The sequence below is a fragment of the Sabethes cyaneus genome, chromosome 3 (assembly GCF_943734655.1).
Source record: "Sabethes cyaneus chromosome 3, idSabCyanKW18_F2, whole genome shotgun sequence".
NCBI classification, from domain to species: domain Eukaryota; kingdom Metazoa; phylum Arthropoda; class Insecta; order Diptera; family Culicidae; genus Sabethes; species Sabethes cyaneus.
This window is the reverse complement of record NC_071355.1, coordinates 232,046,921-232,072,067: the sequence shown is the minus strand read 5'-3', so window position 1 is coordinate 232,072,067 and position 25,147 is coordinate 232,046,921. Positions and strand designations below refer to the sequence as shown.

The 25,147-nt window shown below is 40.7% G+C and overlaps 1 protein-coding gene across 1 annotated transcript in view; it reads right to left on the bottom strand.

Annotated features, from left to right (window-relative positions):
* LOC128740868 (potassium voltage-gated channel protein Shaw-like) overlaps positions 1-24,681 on the bottom strand; it is a 34,084-nt gene extending 9,403 nt beyond the window's left edge. The window contains exons 1-2 of the mRNA XM_053836440.1: positions 24,473-24,681; positions 7,139-7,256 (exon numbers count right to left, since the gene is read on the bottom strand). Coding sequence (XP_053692415.1) covers positions 7,139-7,256; positions 24,473-24,681 — 327 coding nt within the window. The remainder of the gene's footprint in view (positions 1-7,138; positions 7,257-24,472) is intronic.
* Positions 24,682-25,147: the final 466 nt, after the last annotated feature.

Genomic DNA, 25,147 nt, shown 5'->3' with positions numbered 1-25,147 from the left:
TGTGTCGATTACCGGTTGATAGATTTTGCGATATGATCTAGGTAATCTAACGTTTTAAAGCCACTATTAAGCAACGACGCGATTTTCAGATTTAATTCTATTTTTTGGCTTTTATTAAACAGTTTCCGAAACAAAAAGCTAACAATTTTGATTAATGATTCTCACTAGCGTGCCCAGACTGGGCCACGCTCAGGCACGTACTTCATCTTCTCCTTAAAATTTAATATAAAAAAAATATTTTCTATTACCCAGAAGTCCGTAACAGATTTGCTGCTCGTAAAGAAAAACAGAAAAGAGCATAGGGAAAATGTGACAAAAACTGAATGAATGAAGTAGAACAACGCGATATAGAGAGAAAAAGAAGATACACTGGCATGCAAAAAGAAAATTCGTGACAGAATGAAGGGACATGGGACGTGAAAGAAGAAAAAAGTGGAAAATATGAAAATAGGATAAAACTAAATTAGGTATTAGACTACCAAATTAGCAGGCGGCAATAATTTAGTTGGTTAAACACTCAGGTACAAACCGAAAGAACGTGAGTCCCCCACGTGACCACCCCTGATATATTATTGGTCCATATCGAAATTTTCCAATTCGCATCAGACACTTTCCAAAATAGAAAACGGGAGAAAAAAGGTAAAATGATGCAAAAAAGAGGAAACTGGCTAAAATAAGAGGGTGAATGAAAGAGAAAAGAACGAAAAATGATAAACAAAACGAGGAAAACTAGAAAAAATACAAATAAAAACACAACACGGTAGAAAAGTGGAACAAAAAACGAGAAAAAACAGGAATATAAAAGTATGAAAAGAAAAGGAGAAAATACGGGAGCAGAAAAATTGAGAAACGTGAACGGAAAAATAAACTGGATTAACTGGGAAACAGAATGTGCCACAAAAGAAGCTAAAATAGATATAATAAGAGGGGGAACGGAACAGACGAAAGTAACAAAAAAAGACAGAGATGGAGTTAATGGTCTGTTTTCTTTTTCTGTCGTTTCCCTTTATTATGTTTCCACTTTCTCTTCTTTGCCTGTCCCTTTTTTCGCCCTTTTCAGTCCTGATTTTTCTCTTGTTTATTTTTCTGTTTCGATTTTCGTCTTTTCTTCTCCGTGTTTCCTCATTTTCAAACCCGTTTTTCTCCATTTCTAGTGAAAACGAGTCTGAAAATGGAGAAAAACGGGTTTGAAAATGACTAAACACGGAGGAGAAAAGACGAAAATCGAAACAGAAAAACAAACAAGAGAAAAATCAGGACTGAAAAGGGCGAAAAAAGGGACAGGCAAAGAAGAGAAAGTGGAAACATAATAAAGGGAAACGAGAGAAAAGGTAAAAAAAGAAACAAATAGATGGAAGACAGGGTAAAAATCCAAAAAAAGTGACAGGAAAAGTGAGAAAACGAAATAGAAAATGAGGGAAAACGAGACAAGAAAGCGAACATATAACAAAAAACAAGAGAAACTAAAAGGGATAAGAAGAATGAGGAGAGAAAAAAAGAATACTTATGGAAAAAATGAGGAAAACGGGCATTAGAGGTTAAACGGGATACAAATGGAGAAACCTGGAACAAAATGCGGATGGGAAAAGAGAAGGGGATGGGAAAAAAGGGCAGTAAAAGTAAAGAAAAACAGAAAAAATGTACCAAAGAAAGAGGTGAAACAGAAACGAAAAAAAATGAAAAACGGTATATAAGAAAAAAATCGGAAAGCATAGGGAAAAAATGGATTGAACAATCGAATAATTGTTACAGCATGGAAGAAAAATGCGGCAGAAGGGGAAAAACGTAACAATCGAGCACGGAAAACGAAAAAAATCTGGTTAGAAAAAGACAAAAACTGATTAGGGAAAAAGGAAAAACGTAAGAGAGAATGGGCGGAAAGAAAATTATAAAAACAGAGAGAAAAACTAGAGGAAAAACAGGACTGAAAATAAGAAAAATATATGGCAGAAAACGAAGATAAACAGTATAATGAAATAGAAAACGTTGCATAGAAAAACGAGAGAAGAAGGTAAAAAACTAATGAAAAGAGAAGGCAAAAACAAGAAAACTGCACTTAAATAAAGAAAAAAAACGATACAAAAAATGGAAAAACGGAACTGGAAAAGAGAAAAAGTGAAACAGAAAAAGGTAAAAAGTTTGAAAAATAAGACAAAATATGACAATCCTTATTTGAAGTTACACTTCGTGTCTAATTTTGTGTCAATGTCCAAATCTAAGTCCAATTGTTCGATTTAATCCCCAATTTCAAGTCTAAAAAAAGAAAATGGAACAGAAAAGGGAACACGAGGTAAAAAAAGACGAGACGGCCAGAAAAAGAGGGTGAATGGAAGAGAAGTGAGACAAACGAAGAGAGACGATAAATAGAACGGGGCTAATGAGTAAAGAAATGAGTACAAACGTGGCAGCAAAGAAGAAAAAATCATGATGAAAAGGAGCAAAAGAAAAGGAAAAAATACGCAAGCAGGAAAATTGTGAAACGGACCAGAAAAAAAGGAAAGAAAGGAAGGAAAGAAAGAAATAGAAAACAAACAGAATACAACGAAAAACATTGCGTAAACAAAAGAAGGAAAAGCAGGATATAATACGGGGGAGAACGGAATGGACAAAAACCAAAAAAAGAAGAAACAGAAATTAACGGAACAAGAAACAAAAACACGAAACAGGAATAGAAGCAAAAAAGCCTTAAAAATGAGGAAAAACAGAAAAGACGACAAACGGAACAGAAAAGAATAACAGAAAAGTATAACAGAGGATATAAAGGAGATAAAGAGAAAACAACGGACAGAAAAAGGAACCCGAGATAAAACCAGGAAAAACTAGATAAATAAAGGACATAAAAAACTTCACCAAAACCGAAAAACGAGATAAGTGGAAGCGAAAGTGGAACAAAAAATAAGAGAAATAAAAATGGAAATTAAAAAGGAAATGGAACTAACTAACAGGCAAATGGGAAATGAGAATGTGATGGGAAAATGGGACAAAAAAAAGTAAAGAAACTGGAAAAATGGGCTTCTTTGGTGGAACAAAAGAACAGGTGGAACAGGAAAGAAAAAACAACAAACGGGAGATAAAAAGAAAACCGGAAGCAAAGAGAAAAAAGTAGCGAAAAGAAGAATAATCGCGATAGAAGAGAAGAAAAAACCTGGTATGTAAAAGTAGAAAAGCGAAACAGATGAAAACGAAAAACAAGAAAGAGCCCAGGTAACCAATAAGCATTTCCAATGCAATTTAAAAGCAAGCCAATAAATGCTATTTTGGCAAAATATGCGGCTACTTTACTGCTAGCCCTCCTATAGTGCTGACAATGCTTATTTGCAGCTAGTTACCAACAAGAAAAATTTAAATAGAATTCTGGATGCCAATTTACAACAGTTATGCGGTAAAAAAGCTGATAAACAACAACCTGCAGTATAAAACGTCAGGGATGCTAATAAACGACTGATTTACTGCTTATTTTAATGCTTATTGGTTACCTGGGAGGAGAGTTAGAAAAAGACGGAAACTGAATACGAAAAAGGGAAAAAGAGAAGAGAAAGGACGGAAAACGGGAAGAAAATTACAAAAAAAGAGTGAAAAACTAGTTAAAAACAGGACCAAATATAAGAAAAAAAAACAGAAAGGAAACGAAAGCAAATGAAACCATGAATCCAAAAACAAAGGATAGAAAAACGAGAGAAGAAGGCGAAATATGGAAGGAAAGATAAGATAAATGAAGGCAAAAAGCGAGAAAACGGTACATAAAAACAGAAATAATAGGAGACTGGCCAGAAAAAGAGGGTGAATGGAAGAGAAAAGAAGAAAAATGAGAGAATAAAAGCGATAGATAAAACGAGAAGAACGAGAAAAACGAGAAAGAAAATGAGAACAAACTAGGCAAAAGAGAAGAAAAACGGGAACAGAAAAGTTGAAAAAACCAGGATAGAAAAGGTAAAGAAGAAAACACGGAAGCTCTTTCCAAAAATTGTGAAACGAAGAGAGAAAAAGAGAAAAGAAATATAAGAAAACGGAAGTCAGCGGAATAAACCAAAAAAACTTAACGTGATATAAAAGAAGATAAAGCATGACATAATAGGAGGGGGTGGAGCAGGCGAAAACAAACAAAACGTAGTAAGGTAGTTAATGGGACAGGAAACAATACACGAGACTGTAAAGAGGAAAAATGCGCCTAAAATGACAGAAAACGAATGATAAAACAGAAAAGGAAAAAGTAAGAGAAAAATCAGTATTGAAAAGGACGATAAACGGGACAGGAAAAGAAAAGAACGAGAAGACGAGTGAGGAGTAGGAAAAACGAGACAAATAAAGAGAAGACAGGACAGAAAATGAAAAAAAATGTGGGAAAACGGAACAGAAAAAGAGAGAATACGAGCCTAGAAAATGAAAACGTAACAGAAAACAAAAGAAGCCAAAAAGGAAAAGAAGTTTCACGAGAAAACAAAAAGAAAACCGAGTGAAAAAACGAAGGAAACGGGAAAACGAGGCCAAATGGGATACAAAAGGAGAAAGATGGGACAAAATGCGAATGGGATTTGTGAATGAGGTGAGAAATCGGGACAGAAAAAGTAAAGTAAAGAAAAACAGGAAAACCAGAAGAGAAAAAAAGGTGAACCAGGAGAGAAAAAGACGACAAGCGGGAGATAAAGAAAACCGGAAAGCAAAGGGGAACAAGGGAGCGCAAAACAGAACAATCGTGAAAGAAAAGAAGAAAAAACTTGCCATTTAAAAGGGGGAAAATGAAACAGACAAAGATAAAAAACGAACAAGAGTAGAAAAAGGAAGCGCAAAGCAGAATAATCGCGATAGAAAAGAAGAAAAAATCTGGTATGTAAAAGAAGAAAAGCGAAACAGGCAGAGATGAAAAAAGAGAAAGAAGAGAGTTAGAAAAAGACGAAAACTGGAAAAGAAAAATGGAAATAGGGGATAATTTAACAAATAAATTTATTATGCAACGTAAGAGCACCACAATCACTAGACACAATCGCGGACAAGACACTTCTAACTCTTACAAAATGTTAAAATAAAACAAATTACTTTAAACTTACACGTCGACCGGTTTCAGGCATCATATGCCTATCTTCAGGACGAGAGCCGATGTCCAACCTCGGCTCTCGTCCTGAAGATAGGCATATGATGCCTGAAACCGGTCGACGTGTAAGTTTAAAGTAATTTGTTTTATTTTAACATTTTGTAAGAGTTAGAAGTGTCTTGTCCGCGATTGTGTCTAGTGAAATAGGGGAGTGAAAAGTTGGAAAACGGAACGAAAAGAAAATTACAAAAAGTGAGTAAAAAAAAATAGAGTAAAAAAATGGGACAGGAAACGAAGATAAATGGAACGCTGAAACAGAAAAAATGGGACGGAAAAACGAGAGAAGAAGATGGAGAACGGAAGGAAAAAAAGAAAGTGAGTGTGTCAAATTTAAATCCAATGTCAATTCGAGTTTGAGGTTCAATTTCGAGCCTTATTTCAAATCCAATTTCAAATCTAATCTCAAGTCCAATTCCAAGTCTAATTCAATTTCAATTTTATAAATAACAATTTTAAGTTCTCTTTTGAGTTCGACTTGATGTCTAATTCCAAGTAAAACTTCCTTCCACTTTTACTTTAAATTTAAGTCCAGTTTGAAATACAATTTTAAGTCCAATTTCCAGTTCAATAGAAACACAGCTTCAAGCCCAAATTGCAAGTCTAATTTCTAGTTTAATTTAAACTTTGATTTAAAATCCATTTACATCCGAAAATTCGGAGTTTTCAACCCTAAATGGCCGGTTTTTTTCTGAATAGTAATAACAGATTTACCATCCGACGATTACCCGATCTCCCGGTCAAACAGCCATTCTTCTGATAAGTCGGGAGTCCGGACCTTTTGTTTTTGTCTGGGCACGCTAGTGAGGATTCTTGAACAAAGACCTTTATGTCCGTCATGACTGTCGGCTTTCTTATTTAAAATGGGTCTTTTTTTACTCACAGAACTATTTCTGTTTATTTCTTATGCAAATTTAATTCGCCTCGTAAGGTTGAGTTGAATGGTTCTATTTTACTTTATGTTATGTTAGGATTGTTCGCCATTGTTCGCTCGTTTTTTATTATTTCTCAACCCGAAAAAGAGGCAAACACATTTATTTTATTTTAAAAAATAGTCACGCCATGGTAGAAGGCAATAAAAAAACCTTTGCCTTAGTTGCACTTTTCACGGCAGGCAGGGCCAGGTTTGACTTCGGAGCCATTCTTTTACACACGCTAGTTTCAAAGACGCTACCCTCTGACGGGCACCATAATTTAGTAAAAGGGCACACCAGCCACCATTCAATCGAGCATGTTTTATCCAGTGAGAGAAATGCTGTGTGTTTCGCAGCGTTTGCTCAATTGTCGTATACCCTGGGTCAGGACGGGCACCGAGCAGGGGGGGTGTGTACGTGTGACAGAAAAGAGAGAGGGTTGGGGGTAAGAAAGGAGTCGTTTCATTCTGCTACCTTGTCGTCCGGCTGGCAGCGAGCAGCTAGCTGGCGAACGGGAAATTGTGTATAACAAGTAAATATGTAAATGGAGCAGAATGACACTCATCCGGTGTGATGTGAAAGAACGATGGTGCCTGATGCTTTTTTCCATTTTCGCTCATTGTGCTCATTGAAGTGGGACTAGTGTACGTGTAAAGATGGCGAGAAGATATTCTGACAGCGGAATCGGGAATGGGGCGGAAAATTGTACGAGTAACATATATATTTGGAGAAAAGGATCCTTTGAATTGCACGAATGGCCGGAGAAAATTTGCAACAGCAGCGTGTGCGGTTCGGAAACTTCCGGCGTTGTTGGAATATGTTGCTAGCGTGCACGGCTAACACGGAACAGGCAATGATCCGGATGGATTATTCGTTCGAGGAAAATGGTTTCTTTTTATGCTTTCCTCATATCGCAATTTCTTTACAGCTATCCTAGAGCTATGTGCTGGAATTGATGATGGTAAATAAGTTAAGATAACTGCATTATTCAGGAAATTCATGGTAGAAACGTGCGCAATAAAATCCGTAGATTCGAGATATAGAAGTCGGTCAACCGTATTTTTTATTGGCCAGTACAATAAAAGTGTAGTTTTCGTCATAAAAAGTACAGCCACAATCAAGCAATCTAAATACCCACCTGAGTGTACGTCATCCAGCAGCACGGCTCTACTTGGTTGGAATCTAAACCCCAGAAAGACAGTTCTTCTTCGAACAGTGGTCCACAAACGTCGGTCGGATAGTGCAGTTTGCCCGTCCTGTAAAAAAAAGCAAATCAAATTAAAACTGTGGTAGTTAATCAAATTAGACTGCTGCAGTTCTCACTACATAACCAAAATTAAATTCGAAAGTGCCTAACCGCAGTTGTGCAGCTTTTCAAACAGCTGCCTATTTATCCCCGTTGTTGTTCGAACATGCGAACAAGTTGAACTACATGCGATATTTCGACGCCTGTCACAATATTTAATATCATTATGCTGAAACAGCAAACCGATGAAAGCCTTTTGCCACCCCACCAGCCCCGAGAGGGGGAAAGCAACCAACTGTTGTTGGTGCAACAACAACAACAACGGTGTGAACCCTCAAGTACGGGCACCGAAAATAAATATGAATCGATCATTAGTGTAGGTTACGGAGCAGAGTCTTGGATAGAGGGGAGGAGGTGGAGCATTATTGGCAATATGCCATTCGATTTCTCTTTGTCGAACGAAAAAAAAAGAATATTCCTGATGAACCACAGCTTGTGGGGGTTTGCGTTTTTTTTATTGTTTTAATATTTGTAAAAAAATACACAATATTGTTTTGTTGTTATTTTTTTACTGCTGTTTTCAACAGTTCAATTCAGATGGTAAAATTTACGACGGTGTTTGCGTTGGCGAAACCATATTTTATTACTTGAAAACATTTTATGACAAATATCGTTTTGATTTGCATTCGGCGAATAAAGCGGAATTGTTCCCGTTATTTGAACAAAGACCAAAGAGTGATTTTGATAAATTTGATTTTAGATAAAAGTAGTTGTGAGAGGGTTTTTTTAGTATCTCTAGAGTGGGACAAGATGTAAAGGGAAAGAGCGGAAAATTAAACAAAGAACGGCCATTGAAGCAGCACTTTCCAGGTTCGTAGTTCGTTGTCTTGTACTAAGCTAGCAGATTCCCGGGTTGAAGAAGTCTGCTCTGATCAAAAGCTTGAAGGGTTACGCAATTTCGGCGAATTTGGAAACTCAGCGATTGGAAACTTGGTACTTGGAATGTCCGAACTCGCTATGAACCGACATGAGCTGGCTTGCTTGCTCGAGAGCTACAGTGATTCGAAGTGAATTTCGGTGGCCAAATTCCGGGTAGAGGGAGTTCCGTCCAGTAGACCCTACTGCAGGCACTACTTTCAAGTTCAGCGGCGGTACTACAGCGGCGGTAGAAAGGCAGAATATGATTTCGGTTTCGTAGTGTTGGGACAGTGGTAAACAGTGGACAGAAGGGTAAAGTCTTCAATTACAGCTTAATCAACGTTCACGCACCGGTAAGAGATAAATCCGATGCTACTAAGGACGAGTTCTACGACAGGCCTATGGAGAGTGCCCAAAACATGACGTAAAAATCATCATCCGAGATGCAAAGGCGCAGATCGGGAGGGAGGAATTCCGCCGCCCTGCCATTGGAAGACATAACCTTTATCTGTAGACCAATGATAACGGTCTGAGGCTCATAAATTTCGCCGCGGCCACCTACCTTCCACGTCTGAATATTCGGGCACACATCCGGAGGCATCCAAATGGAGACTCTAGCTCCCAGATCGATCGCGTCTTGGTTGCCGGTCGACACTTTTCGGATGCCATCGATGTACGGTCTTCGCGGGGACCAAATATCGACACTGACCACTATCTCAACGTGTGTAAGTTTCGCGCAAGTTTGACGAACGCGACGAAGCTTCGCGCTGAGAGGACGCACCGTGTCAACAGAAACATACAGAGAGACACATAAACAAACAGAATGAATTGACAGACAAAATGGAAAGATAGACAAAATGCACAGACAGACAGAAACAATATAGTGACAGAATGGACAGACAAAATCAACAATCAAAATGGACAGACAAAATGGATAGTTAAAATGGTTACCAGATAGACGACTGACAGATAGACAGAAGGTCAAAATGGACAGAAAAAACCGACAAAGTTGACAGACCAAATGAACATATAAAATGGGCAGACAAAATGGACAGACAAAATGGATAAATAAAATAGTTGTTAGACGCATGACAGATAGACAGTCAGCCAGGCAAAATGGACAGACAAAGTAAATAGATAAAATGTTATTATTAGAACTTGTTGATTCTTTTCGGTGAAAATCAAAAACTATTGATTTGGTGTGACGTTTCTGCCTACTGTTTTCCTTCGGCCATCATCAGACGTAATAACGCGTCAATTCTGCATCATCACTCACAACCAAATCGTTGCCAAGTCATGGCATTTATCACGAACCCATCCCCAAAACCAATCTCGAATCTGCTACAATCCCTACTGCGAGTCAGAGCATTCAACCCCTGGTTTTGAGCGCTAATAGCTCAGCGGTTTCCTGATCGATTTTCAATATTCTTACACCAATCGATCGGAAAATCTTCTAAGAATTAACCCAAATGAAGAAAAGTATGGATTCTTGATGTTGAACTATTGAAAACATGAAAAACATGAACATATGTTTTACCAGAATTCTCGCTTCGTGATTGGTTGGAAGATTCTTTACGATGATCTAAACCTATACCAATTTGATATCTGTGCTTGGGAAGTGTGCCAAAACAAGTGACCAAGTTTCCTCATTTCAACAAGATTTCTTAACACCGCGGTTAAACCTAGACCATTTTGATGTCCTTGCTTGGGAAGTACGCCAGAAAGAGTGACAAAGCTCCCTCGTGCCAACAGCTTTCTTACGAACGTGATTAAACTTAGTCCAATTTGATGTCTGTGTTAGGGAAGTGCGCCAGAAAAAATGACGCAAGTTCGTTGTCCCAACAGATCGCAAATTCGTTACTGCGAGATGATTAAACCTCGGCGAATTTGATATCTGTGTTGGAAAAATGTGCTACAGCTGTAGTGTAGTGTCTGTCTGTCTGTCTGTCTGTCTGTCTGTCTGTCTGTCTGTCTGTCTGTCTGTCTGTCTGTCTGTCTGTCTGTCTGTCTGTCTGTCTGTCTGTCTGTCTGTCTGTCTGTCTGTCTGTCTGTCTGTCTGTCTGTCTGTCTGTCTGTCTGTCTGTCTGTCTGTCTGTCTGTCTGTCTGTCTGTCTGTCTGTCTGTCTGTCTGTCTGTCTGTCTGTCTGTCTGTCTGTCTGTCTGTCTGTCTGTCTGTCTGTCTGTCTGTCTGTCTGTCTGTCTGTCTGTCTGTCTGTCTGTCTGTCTGTCTGTCTGTCTGTCTGTCTGTCTGTCTGTCTGTCTGTCTGTCTGTCTGTCTGTCTGTCTGTCTGTCTGTCTGTCTGTCTGTCTGTCTGTCTGTCTGTCTGTCTGTCTGTCTGTCTGTCTGTCTGTCTGTCTGTCTGTCTGTCTGTCTGTCTGTCTGTCTGTCTGTCTGTCTGTCTGTCTGTCTGTCTGTCTGTCTGTCTGTCTGTCTGTCTGTCTGTCTGTCTGTCTGTCTGTCTGTCTGTCTGTCTGTCTGTCTGTCTGTCTGTCTGTCTGTCTGTCTGTCTGTCTGTCTGTCTGTCTGTCTGTCTGTCTGTCTGTCTGTCTGTCTGTCTGTCTGTCTGTCTGTCTGTCTGTCTGTCTGTCTGTCTGTCTGTCTGTCTGTCTGTCTGTCTGTCTGTCTGTCTGTCTGTCTGTCTGTCTGTCTGTCTGTCTGTCTGTCTGTCTGTCTGTCTGTCTGTCTGTCTGTCTGTCTGTCTGTCTGTCTGTCTGTCTGTCTGTCTGTCTGTCTGTCTGTCTGTCTGTCTGTCTGTCTGTCTGTCTGTCTGTCTGTCTGTCTGTCTGTCTGTCTGTCTGTCTGTCTGTCTGTCTGTCTGTCTGTCTGTCTGTCTGTCTGTCTGTCTGTCTGTCTGTCTGTCTGTCTGTCTGTCTGTCTGTCTGTCTGTCTGTCTGTCTGTCTGTCTGTCTGTCTGTCTGTCTGTCTGTCTGTCTGTCTGTCTGTCTGTCTGTCTGTCTGTCTGTCTGTCTGTCTGTCTGTCTGTCTGTCTGTCTGTCTGTCTGTCTGTCTGTCTGTCTGTCTGTCTGTCTGTCTGTCTGTCTGTCTGTCTGTCTGTCTGTCTGTCTGTCTGTCTGTCTGTCTGTCTGTCTGTCTGTCTGTCTGTCTGTCTGTCTGTCTGTCTGTCTGTCTGTCTGTCTGTCTGTCTGTCTGTCTGTCTGTCTGTCTGTCTGTCTGTCTGTCTGTCTGTCTGTCTGTCTGTCTGTCTGTCTGTCTGTCTGTCTGTCTGTCTGTCTGTCTGTCTGTCTGTCTGTCTGTCTGTCTGTCTGTCTGTCTGTCTGTCTGTCTGTCTGTCTGTCTGTCTGTCTGTCTGTCTGTCTGTCTGTCTGTCTGTCTGTCTGTCTGTCTGTCTGTCTGTCTGTCTGTCTGTCTGTCTGTCTGTCTGTCTGTCTGTCTGTCTGTCTGTCTGTCTGTCTGTCTGTCTGTCTGTCTGTCTGTCTGTCTGTCTGTCTGTCTGTCTGTCTGTCTGTCTGTCTGTCTGTCTGTCTGTCTGTCTGTCTGTCTGTCTGTCTGTCTGTCTGTCTGTCTGTCTGTCTGTCTGTCTGTCTGTCTGTCTGTCTGTCTGTCTGTCTGTCTGTCTGTCTGTCTGTCTGTCTGTCTGTCTGTCTGTCTGTCTGTCTGTCTGTCTGTCTGTCTGTCTGTCTGTCTGTCTGTCTGTCTGTCTGTCTGTCTGTCTGTCTGTCTGTCTGTCTGTCTGTCTGTCTGTCTGTCTGTCTGTCTGTCTGTCTGTCTGTCTGTCTGTCTGTCTGTCTGTCTGTCTGTCTGTCTGTCTGTCTGTCTGTCTGTCTGTCTGTCTGTCTGTCTGTCTGTCTGTCTGTCTGTCTGTCTGTCTGTCTGTCTGTCTGTCTGTCTGTCTGTCTGTCTGTCTGTCTGTCTGTCTGTCTGTCTGTCTGTCTGTCTGTCTGTCTGTCTGTCTGTCTGTCTGTCTGTCTGTCTGTCTGTCTGTCTGTCTGTCTGTCTGTCTGTCTGTCTGTCTGTCTGTCTGTCTGTCTGTCTGTCTGTCTGTCTGTCTGTCTGTCTGTCTGTCTGTCTGTCTGTCTGTCTGTCTGTCTGTCTGTCTGTCTGTCTGTCTGTCTGTCTGTCTGTCTGTCTGTCTGTCTGTCTGTCTGTCTGTCTGTCTGTCTGTCTGTCTGTCTGTCTGTCTGTCTGTCTGTCTGTCTGTCTGTCTGTCTGTCTGTCTGTCTGTCTGTCTGTCTGTCTGTCTGTCTGTCTGTCTGTCTGTCTGTCTGTCTGTCTGTCTGTCTGTCTGTCTGTCTGTCTGTCTGTCTGTCTGTCTGTCTGTCTGTCTGTCTGTCTGTCTGTCTGTCTGTCTGTCTGTCTGTCTGTCTGTCTGTCTGTCTGTCTGTCTGTCTGTCTGTCTGTCTGTCTGTCTGTCTGTCTGTCTGTCTGTCTGTCTGTCTGTCTGTCTGTCTGTCTGTCTGTCTGTCTGTCTGTCTGTCTGTCTGTCTGTCTGTCTGTCTGTCTGTCTGTCTGTCTGTCTGTCTGTCTGTCTGTCTGTCTGTCTGTCTGTCTGTCTGTCTGTCTGTCTGTCTGTCTGTCTGTCTGTCTGTCTGTCTGTCTGTCTGTCTGTCTGTCTGTCTGTCTGTCTGTCTGTCTGTCTGTCTGTCTGTCTGTCTGTCTGTCTGTCTGTCTGTCTGTCTGTCTGTCTGTCTGTCTGTCTGTCTGTCTGTCTGTCTGTCTGTCTGTCTGTCTGTCTGTCTGTCTGTCTGTCTGTCTGTCTGTCTGTCTGTCTGTCTGTCTGTCTGTCTGTCTGTCTGTCTGTCTGTCTGTCTGTCTGTCTGTCTGTCTGTCTGTCTGTCTGTCTGTCTGTCTGTCTGTCTGTCTGTCTGTCTGTCTGTCTGTCTGTCTGTCTGTCTGTCTGTCTGTCTGTCTGTCTGTCTGTCTGTCTGTCTGTCTGTCTGTCTGTCTGTCTGTCTGTCTGTCTGTCTGTCTGTCTGTCTGTCTGTCTGTCTGTCTGTCTGTCTGTCTGTCTGTCTGTCTGTCTGTCTGTCGGTGAGACCTCCTCCCACACTAAGAGGGGGGGGGGCTCCCATACAAACGAAATACAAATTTCTGCATAACTCGAGAACTAACCAAGCAAATGGAACAAAATTGGGCATGTGGTTGTTTAAGGAAGCAAGAATTTTTTCTATGGTATATTGAGACCCCTTCCACTTCTAAGAGGGAGGCTTCCATACAAATGAAATACTAATTTCCTCATAAATCTCGAACTAAACAAGCAAATAGAACCAAATTTGGCATATAGGAATTTCAGAAGGCAAAAAATTTTTCTCTGGTGAATTAAGACCACTCCCTTCTTTAAGAAGGGGGGCTCCCATACAAATAATATTCAAATTTTCTCATAACTCGAAAACTAATCAAGCAAATGAAACCAAATATCTTACAATTGCGGCCATTTATAGATTGTTGCTTTCGGATGATTGTTTTATGGTTCCTAAATGATGTAGCATTCTATTGAATAGATTTTTTTCAGTAGTTATTATGTTTTCTTAGATGTTTTTCACATAAAACATAGTATGATATCATTTCTGCTGTTGACAGCTTAGAAAGTAGGGCTGATGTGGTGTGTTGATTCGCTTGGGCAGGATGTTTAGAAAGTTGTTTGCACAGTAATGACACATAGCGAGAAAATTTGAAACTTCCGTTCATCAACCTAGCGTTATTGGTCCCCTAGAACACATTTTCTGAAAACAAGGCCTTGCAAATAAACATATTCCGTAGATAGAACACACTCAAAAAACTGACCCATACACTAGCGTCGTGAAGTCACGAAATTGTCAACTTTTGCATACCTGCGAAAAAACATTTTGGTTTGTCATCGATCTGTTATTTTAAAACAGAATGGCATACAAAAATCTACAAGTGTTATACAAAATACAACAGCGCGAGTAACGGAAGGTTAGCATCCAGTCCAGGTAGAATACACTAATGTTTCCTTGTGGCATCCCGACATGAAGTTTTGGAATACGTGAGAGTTTTCTATGCAAGTATTGCATTTTGGATTTTTTCAATCCATTCTGATTTAAGTGGAACATATTCTTTTTGTAGAAGGGATGGAATGAATACATATTGAGATTTGAGTGTATTCGACTTTTTCGCTATGAGAAAAATTTGAATATTTGACTATTTCGTTACCAAACCCTACTCATCAATAACGAAATTCATCCTGTCTTATTAATACCTAATTTTCTGTTAAATTGACCTTTCTGTGCATTGTACCCTAGAACTAGATAAACTGATTGCTCACAAAATTAAGGTTACAAGACTAACATAATTTTTAGTTCACAATATCTAATGTTAAACTGATGCAATATTGTGTTGAGACACCATTTGTTCTGAAAACCTTATTCCAAACTGAAGAACATTTATTTAAGCTAATGAAGCACTTTGTGAAATGTTGCAGTAAAGATTATTAAAATTTGTCTCCACTCAAAAAGAGGTCAATTACAATTTAATCATCCAAATCAAAAGAAAACTGAATAAAAATGCGAAGTCAATTTGATGTTGTCTTACAATTCATTCTCAGTAATGATCAGTCCTTTGGGGCAATTTTTCTAGAACTCCCCTCCGCTGCACATTGTTCGTCACACTTGCCTCCAACGGAATGCCGAAGACGATGCAATCTTCCAGACCGAAACCATCTAACAAGCACTCTTCAACAGTAGCCAGAAAAACAATCAATCTCACTAACCGTCACGGTAGGTAGCAGCGTTGAACGTTGCTAACTTGGTTGCAATGAAAACGGGCAGAGTGCATACTTCAATTCAATTGATAGCATATTTCGCTAGTTTCCATCAACCAGCCGTCGTCGCTCGCTCGTCCGAACTGAATTTTCTCGTAGTCGGACTTTTCCACTCAGCCCAGCAGTGGCCCCGTCGTCCGTGTGAGTGGTTTTTCCCGGGGCATCGCAGGGCGGTCCGCCCTTCATGCTTCGACATGATTGGAATTTTCAAACAGACATTTAAGTGAGAGGTTTTCGCTGCCGTTGCCCGCTGCTGGGGATGATTCCCATCGAGCTGCTGTGCTGTCCACCGCCTGAGCTGCTGAGCTTCGGTAGTTCGGTAGTGCATGCTTGTGTATGCCTTCCGGTCAGCTGGCGGAAGTTTCCCAAACGGGCCGCCGGACACACAACCAAGGGCGGACGAAAAATAATGAGAACGCCAAATTGAAGCACGTTCGAACATAAAATTTATTCCAATTTTGCTTGCTCCGCTTCGAGCATGTAAGGAAGCGTCGTCCTGCATCGAGCTGCATCGTCCGTCCGTTTGACCGTTTAGAGGCAACGAAACCGTCAGCGGGTTTGTGTTTTTTCCGTGCAATTTTAAGCTCCGGTACTATTTTATTTTGCATCTATTAGCAGATTTCTATTTTTTATTCAGATTCTGTCTGTGATAAAGGTATTTGAGATACAATGATAAAATGTTTTCATTTTTCTATTTTTCGATTTTTATGAATCGATTTTTGTTTCACAGTTTGCTTGGGGCATAAACGTAAAGCATTTCTACAGCGAAAATATTGTAGTTGCTGAGCAAACGCGTTTCAGCAAGCATATAATTGGATTTAAGTTCTGCATCTTAGCGACCTGCACTGCGGACTGAAAGGAAATGCACGGTACAATTCTCAATGCAGATGGAATTGTGCGGATTCACGATATCCAGTCATGCATCCTTTTCCTACAAGGAGAGCTAAATTAACTCCACTCCACCCACCCATCCGGTCGACGTATGTATCTTGATTTTCGTTTCCTTTCGCCGGCAGTCGTCCGGCACACATGGCTGCGTTCTTTACGACAGTCCTACCTATATAGCGATGACGACGACGACGAGGACGACGACTCGGTATTGTGACATTCCATTTCGTGGCTGCCGCATTCATTGTTGGTGTGTTTCTGTTCGGAAATGGATTTCTGGTTGAGCTCTCTGCCGGCCCGTCGGGCAGTGACGGGAAAGTTGTGGTGAAATCTTTACAAGTGAATTCATCGGGCTCGGGACAAACTCCGAATGGCGCAGTTTCCTGATGCGGGCTTTTGTTTCGTTGAAATTCGCCAAAAAGCTCATTTTTTCATTGTTTCCCGATCTATGGGATGGCTGGGAAACGGATGTGAATGCGATTCTTTTCATCAAGTGAGTTGTCTGGAGGCTTTTCAACGCTCACAGAACTGTGTTTTGAATTGATCGCACCCCACAGCGTGAGGTGTGTATGTGTGTACGTGAATATAAAATGAGGATCCCTTTTCCCATCCTTTATTCGGGTTGCCTAGCACCTTTCGCAACAATAGGGACATTCTAATCCTTCACATGTATACGAACTTGCTAACGAGAATCATTTGCCTTTGTTTGGCACAAAACAAAAGGATTCCGAAAAGACCACAAGACCGCACACTTACTCAATGGCGGTCGTAACGGACGACCGACCGGTTCGGTTGTGTCCATTGCCGTTTAATCAGATTTGCAAACCCAACCGGATTTCGATTCAATATGGTTGAGTTACCAACATGGGTTGTGGTGAAATCAGAACCTGGCGGAGCTTAAAGGGACCGGCAAATATGTTACAGCAGACATCCAGCAGAATTAGATTATGCCTGCTGCCGGCTGCTGTGTAGTTGAATACTTATTGATGACAATGACGAATTGCCATTTTTAAATTTATTCAAAATGAATGATTTGATAGAAGCTATTAGGACGAGCAATCCCTGAAATCGATTATTCACAGCTTTCACATTTGAATGTCAAAGGAATACATTATTCAAATGATAAGTCGACAGGTTATCAGTGGATCAAAACACGAAAAGAAGTGTAATGATGGAAATCTGGGAAGACGATGCGGAATCAAAAATGAACTACGCATACGTATGGTAATGTACACACAGCGATACGGCACATTAAAGAGGTGTCTGCCATCTGCCCTTTCGCCTTCAATTTCTCAACGTAAATAAGGAGAGAGCGATTTGCTGCTTCTTATAAATATTTCATGTAGCTCAAATTCAAAATAAAACATATTTTCTTTATGATGAGCATCTGATTTTAATGCGAATGTATGGTAAAAGCAATGATTTGGTACGTTATTTGAGTGATTGAGTGGTACTAGGATTCTTGTTTCTAAAGAACGAAAATATTAGTTGAAATTAAATTACCTATGAATAATCTTCATTTAATTTCATTTTACACTAGGATGATGAACACCTTAAAATCCATGCTGTATTGCAAACACAGAGAAACTAGCCATGAGCCCTTTATGTGATTCATAACAGTGCATGGTAATTTGTATCCTAATTTCCATAACATTTATTGGTCTGTGAATGAAACTTGAGAGAGCAAAGTAATAAACTACGCAGTATTATGTGACTTCGCGTTATTAGGATTTCTGATTAGTAGTTTAATACTGATCAATGCAAATTTTCCTGAAACCACCAAGTTTGGAATGATAAATATTAATGTTTTGAACACTTTTCATGTCTTAAATGAATTAAAGTGCAGGCCCTCAAATAAATTCCTACAGCAGAGTCACGATTACACTGAAATCAATAGAGGTGTTTTGTAATGTTACCCATTTCAACTGCTAATTTTAAGCTTTGCAGGATACAAATAGGTAAGTCAAAATAAATAACTACGCAGCCTCCGTTTTTTCCAAAGGATTCATGTACTTTATATCGTTTGACTGCAGAGCTGGCGCACAAAAGGTATAAGCAGTATAATCAATATATATAGAATGCCAGTGTCGCTGGTGTTTCATGGATATTTTGGTGGCAAACATGTTGCTGGTTCATGTCTTGGATACGGGAACTACATTGTCAAATTGCCCAATAGAAAATTTTCCTGCCGACGAAATACCCCAAAACGACCAAATCGGGTTATTTATCCTACGTGATTTACGGAAAAGCAGAAGGATTTTTTATTGGGTTGCCTTTTTAGTTTGACAATCAGATTCCCGTTTCGAATCGATCACTCACACATATGCGCATACAGTGTAAATACGTAATTTTCAAATGTGTGATGTTTACCACGAGCACTGCAGCGACACTGGCATTCTATATATATTGATTCAACTGTATAAGCGTATCTAGATTTTTCGGGAAACTTGCCGCTTTAGAATAAGAAGCATGTTTGAAAATTGAATTTTTGATTCGTTCGTAGTTTTATTCCAACTTTCCATTTTTAAAACCAAAATCGTTTTTGTTCTAATTTCGTTTCAATCCCTCCAAGACCAGAAAATTGATGCTATTAACACCTATAGAATATTTACATGACTAAGTTCAAATTGATCTCAAATTTCTCAAGGGAGAGAAGATTTGGAAGACCCGAGGCGGAACGGCCCAATTTTACCAGGATGATGATGGTACTACCAACGAACAGGGAACGAGCTTTGTAGTGTTGGGCTAATGTAAAATCGCAAGACAGATTAGATTGCAACACACTTTTAGCACTTCTAGTTGTTGGGTATTACCCCGTCGATGGGGTAGTTGCCCGAAACCGGTTGGTAAAAAGTAAATATATTTTTTATATTTTTTTATGTTTGTAAGAACGATACGTGTTGTGCCCCGTGTTAATAGTGCCGTTAGTTCTTACGTTTGCGCAAAAAGTGAAGTAAGAGCTTACTTCTAGTTGCAGTAACTTATTTATAACTGAAATTAGTTATATAACGGTTGCCACAACTGCTTTGTGGCAAGTGCTTGTAGAAATGAATGCCCAGGTTGGTAGAGAAGAAATATATAGACCGGTGATAGGACCTTATAGCTTTCACAACAACACGAAAGATAACGGCCAACGATGTATAAACTTCACAGCTTCTCGAGGCCTGGTGATCCGAAGTACCTTTTTCCTACGCAAAGATATCCACAAAGCTACCTGAAGATCAACTAACCAACGTGTCAATGAACCAATGAAGGTTGACCACGTTCTCATAGATTGTCGGCTCTTCTCTAACATCATAAACATACATTCCATACGGAGGGACACTATTTACTCTGACCATCACCTATTTAGTAGCCGTACATGTGTGCGGCACTTGTCAACCGCATTTCAAATACGACAAAGCCGTGCTCTTCGGCTTAACATTCTCGGCTAAGCAATCTGCCGAGAGCTGCCTTATTCCAGGGAGTTTTGTGCTTCAAACCTTGAAGACGAAGAATTCACATAGAAAAATTATTCGAGCATTGCCTCTAGGGAGAAGTTGGCCAAATATCGACGTGCAAGCAACCAGTTGACTACGATTGTGGGAAGCAAAAAGCGCCAAAATCAGATCAGAGATCGTGAAATATTAGACTTCGCAGTCGGCTGTTAGTGTACAGGAAAATTACGGGGCTAGTGCAACGATCCTACTGACTCTATCTAGCAAGCACCGCCTAGCCGAGATTCGAACATACGACGACTGGCTTGTTAGACCAGCAACTATAGTAACTATTCCGAGCTAATGGCACGAGCAAGTTTTACTAGAAGGTGAACCAAACTAGTAAGGGATACACACCGAAACCTGACATGTGTTTAGATGAGGGAGGGAATCAAATCACAAACGAGCGCTAGGTGGTCAACAGGTGGAAGCAGTTCTTCGATGAACACTTCAATGGCCAAGTTGCAGAAGGAGGCGGACCATGGAAGATAGTAATGTCCCAGCACCTGATCTCCAAAAGTCAAACGAGATATCGGGTTGCTGAAGACCAATACAACCGCTGCACAGTGAGTGGTCCAAACAGCGAAACACGTGATCGTGTGATATTGTGCCAAAACGCAAAAGTTTTGCGCATATAGTGTCTTTAGCAACATTTCTTGGTATAACAAGCCCCTTCTAGTGAGAGAAATCTTTGGGTGATTAATTCCCTTAAAAGTGAGATACGAAATTTATTTTTTCGTACATTCGAGATACAGATTTAGTACTTTCGGCAAAGTTGTAGTAAATATCAATGTAAATAATTTTGCCAAAGGACCGCCTATCGACAGAGCTTCATCAACATAACTGAGAAACACTTGCAACGATTCTACACTGTGTTATTTCCAAGATTTGGGAGAATAAGAAGCTACCGGAGGAATGGGTGAAAATAGTGGTTTGTCCCATCTGCAAAAAGGGTGATCAGCTCGACTGCTGTAAATGCCGCCAAAGTTGCATTCTCCCACATTCCGTTGCGTCGGCTGTCACCGATAACACAAGGTTTCGCAAGGAATTAGCAGCTGGGCTTCATGGGGCCTACGCCATGACGGAACAAATTTTAGCCATCAACCAGATCTTGCGCGGAAATAACTGAAGTACAACGTGCCCACGCATCATATCTTTATTAACTTCAAAGCAGCATACTATACAGTCGGTCGAACTGTCATTGGTAATGCACGAACACGTTTTCCGAATAAACTGACGCGACTGATCAGAGCTGCTTTGGATCGAGTGATGTCTTTCGAGCGCATCTCGGGGACATTCTCGAGTCCCTTCGAGACGCGGCGAGGTTCACCAAACGTAGCTAATTTCTAGACAAATTCGTAGATGCGTCTCTCTCTCTCTCTCTCTCTCTCTCTCTCTCTCTCTCTCTCTCTCTCGCACACACACACACACTCTCTCTCTCTCACACACTCTCTCTCTCACACTCTCTCTCTCACACTCTCTCTCTCACACTCTCTCTCTCACACTCTCTCTCTCACACTCTCTCTCTCACACTCTCTCTCTCACACTCTCTCTCTCTCCCCTTTCTCTATCTTTCCCTTCTTTCTCCTCACTATCATTCCACTTTCTTCCCGGTAAACATTTTTCGTCGTCCCGCCAGTAAACACAACTTAAACTTCTCGGTCGGTGGTTTCTACAATAGGTGTAGGAAGAGGCACAATTTGTGTGCCCATCTCGCTACATTATTAAGCGGGGTTGTGCAGAAAAAATCTATACCTATAAAGAAGGATTTCTGTCTGTCTGTCTGTCTGTCTGTTTGTCTGTCTGTCCGTATGTTCCTTATAGAATCAAAAACTATGGAACCAGTCGGCGTGAAAATTTGCATGTAGAGGTTTTTGGGGCCAGGAAAGGTTTTAGTGATGGTTAGAGACCCCTCCCCTCACTAAGAGGGGGGGCTCCCATTCAAATGAAACACAAATTTCTGCATAACTCGAGAACTAATCAAGCAAATAGAACAAAATTTGGCATGTGGGTGTTTTTGGTGACAAAAATTTATTCTATGGTAAATTGGGACCCCTCCCCACTTTAGAAAGGGAATTATGACTCCTTTCCCATTTAAGAGGGGGGGCTTCCATACAAATGAAATACAAATTTTCTCATAACTCGAGAACTAATCAAGCAAATGGAGCCAAATTTGGCTTGTGAAGGTTTTTGAGGGCAAGAATATTATCTATGGTGAATTAGGACCCCTCCCAACTTTAAGAGGGGGGGCTCCTATACAAACGAAATACAAATTTCCTCATAACTCTAGAACTAATCAAGCAAATGGAACCAAATTTGTCACGTGGGTATTTTCGGAGACAAATTTTTTTTCTATGATGTATTCGGACCCCTCCCCACTTTAGGAGGGGGGGCTCCCATACGAATGAAATACAAATTTCCTCATAACTCGAGAATTAATCAAGCAAATGGAACCATATTTGGCATATGGGTGTTTTTGGAGGCAACCATTTTTCCTCTGATGAATTAGGACCCCTTACCTTTTTAGGAGGGGGGGCTCCCATACAAACGAAATACAAATTTCTCCATAACTCGAGAAATAATCAAGCAAATGGAACTACATTTGACATGTAAGTGGTTTTGGAGGCAAGATTTTTTTCTATGGTGAATTGAGACCCCTCTCCTCTTTAGAAAGCGAGTTATGACCCATCTTCCCTTCAAGAGGGTGGGCTTCCATACAAATGAAAATGTCCTCTTATCTCGAGAACTAATCAAGCAAATGGAACCAAATTTGGCATGTGGGAATTTTAGATGGCAGAAATTTTTTCTATGGTGAATTACGACCCCTTCCCCTTTTAAGAGGGGGGCTCCAATACAAATGAAATACAAATTTACATATAATTTGAGTACTAATCAAGCAAATGGAACCAAATTTAGCATGTGGGAGATTTTTGAGTCTTGAATTTATTTTATGATAGTTAGAGACCTCTCACCCCTGTGGTAGGGGGATATGGACTCTCATACAAATAAAACAGAAATTTTTGCGAAACTCAAAAACTAATCGAACTCGAGAAGTTCGAGACTCTTCCATAAAACATTAGTCAATAACAAGACCACAAAAACTATCTATAGTAACACTAGATCATTCAGGACGAGACGGCCGCGAGTGTTGCCGGTGACCCGCCGTCGGAAGCGCCGCCCACTTTGGGGAGGCAACTCCCCGCAGAAATCACTACTGTCTAGGTTTATTTGTTTTCCTAGGTCTACCTGGGTTTCCTGGAACGAGCGACAGCGAGTAAGGAGAGGATCGCGAAATGGTACTTTCCACAAAAAAGTGTTCCGTGAAAATGTACCATTTCCGCTTAAGGTTTTTCGCAAAATGATATTCAGCGAAATGTTATACAATCATGGCGAATATTACTATCCGCTTTCTGGCTATGCAATGAGGGGACAGGGGAGTTGTTTTCTACTATACTGGGAGGAAAAATTGCAAATTAGTATATTAAACTTCCCATTCCTGGTAACTAATAAGCATTAACATAAGCAGCAAATCAGCGTATCTGCCATTTTATTCTGCACGCTTTTGTATATTTCTTTTTGACTGCATAGATGTTGTAAATTGGCATCCAAAATGGTATTCAAATTCTTCGTGTCGGTAATTAGCTGTAAATTAGCATTGTCAGCACTATAAGAAGGTTATCAGAAAAGTAGCTGTATATTTTGCCAAAATAGCATTTAAGTAGCATTTAAGGCGACTTAAATGCTTATTGGCCTTCATTTGTATAGCATTGGTGATGCTTATTGGTTACCTGAGATGCTTTCATAGTTACGTAATTGTCAAAATGAATGATCTAAGGTTGAACTCCTCAGAAACTTGTAAAACTCGAGATTGTGACAAAGATCATCCGCGGTTAATGATTTATGTACAACACAGGTTAATTTGTGGCAATACGAAGTTTGTCGGGTCAGCTAGTAAGTAAATAAATAAAAAATTTCTGTCAGATGTCGAGGCGGAAGCAAGTCTTTTAGTGGTGCCAGCCAGATGTCTGACGGATAATTGTTATAGTGTTGTTGACTTTTTCTCACAGAAACTCTCTTTTTTACATTATCTTTCACTCCTTCTCATTCTCTGTCCCTTACTTTCTCATAATTTTTCTCTCTTAATCACTCGCTCTAACTGTCTGTCTCATTTGTGCTATTAACGAAGATTACTAAATATATGATTTTACCATTAAGATGAAATGAAGTATATTTGGGCAAAAATAGCACAATCTCACCAGTAGTCCTTCAAATGGAATAGAGTTGCATCATTTGAGTTTCTAACGGGTGGCAACTAAAATTTTGTAATTTTTTCGCGGCCCCTGTACTCAACAACAAACAAGCTCAGAGAGAAATGAGAGTATGTATGTGTTAGCTCTCTCTCTCTCTTTCGTTTTGCCAGTATTTTTTTGTTTTGTTTCTGCTTACCCAGTTTTGCTTAAAATGGCGTTGAAACAAGAAGCATGTCGGGAGCGCGTTGTACACTTCTACGAACTGCCACAGAAATCTCGGCAAAAAGTATACGATAAAACATTTACAAAGCGAATATGTTGCGACTTCGACTGCTTACCGTATCCTGAAATGACCAACAACTATTCGCAAGCAAGGTAGTGAAAGACTAGCCATAACTATGGACGCAGAAGGACATCGTTCTTTTTCTCGTGCCTTCAACAATAAGCTCTCTGGTTTGGCCAGCAATTAAGATGTGCACCAGACGAATGTTTGAAGAAAATTTTGATCCCGTTTCTAGATGAACAATACGTATTTTGGCCGGATCAAGCATCATCGCGAGCATACGGTTACGGTATTGAAGTTGAAATAAATATGCTAAAAGCTTACTAAGTTTTATTATATTGTCTGAAAGTTTGAACAGAATCAGTCAACTAGAGAAGTTTCTACAGCATTTTTTCCGTGATGCAATTTGATGGCGACACCCTTTAATTTTGTTATTTTTTCTATTTCCCAATCAGTTGTTTTGGTGCAGCATAAGCAGTAGTATAATTTAAATTTGACTTTCGATTTTTTGATGCTAGTAAAATGCTACAGCTCAAATAATTACCACTCAGATTTGCTTATTCGCCAATTAAAAAACAATCAATCGTACTCACGGGTTGTGTGAGCTCAATCCGTTTTCACGACAGTGTGCGACACTGCTGACCCACATCCCCGAGTTAGTAACCACTTACCGATAGTAGTTGAGCACCTGGGCAAACACCCCCGGATGGCGGTCAAAAAAGTACTCGTTCAGCACCGGGTCGTAGTTGCCGAGGGCCTCCGTCAGCCGGGACAACCGTGTCGCCGGAATCTTCTTCAGCGTGGCCTTGTACGTCTCGTGCCGGATGCCACCGACGTTCAGAACCACTCGGTTCTCCGAATCCATGTTCATGAGATTCATGTTGCCCGAGCAGTGTGTTGCAGCAGTGTGCGTTCAGTGCTGGGTTGTTTGCTTACTACTTTCGACGGTCCTCTAGAACTTCACTGACTGCACAAGTGCTACTTTCCTGTTACTTGGTGTGATGCAGTAGTAGTAGTAGTTGTTGTTGTCGTCGTCGTTTGTTTTCGAGAGTGCTTTTGTGATTTTACTACAACAGCGTACAGTCTTTAGGAATGATGATTGCGACCATCAAGCATCAAGCTTTGACTCGAATTTCGGGCTAAGAAGTGCTGTTTGCTGTTGTGGAGTGAGCGAGATAGTGTTACTTGGTAGTAATGATGTGCCGTTTTCTTGACTTGCGAACTGAAGGCCGAACGCCGCGCTGCTGTGCGTGTCGTGAGCCCTCTGGGAGTGCACCTTTTTGATTAGGTTTTTATGGTTTCTTGTTCGTTGCGTTCTTCGAGCTTTGGCTTGTCACATACAGTTA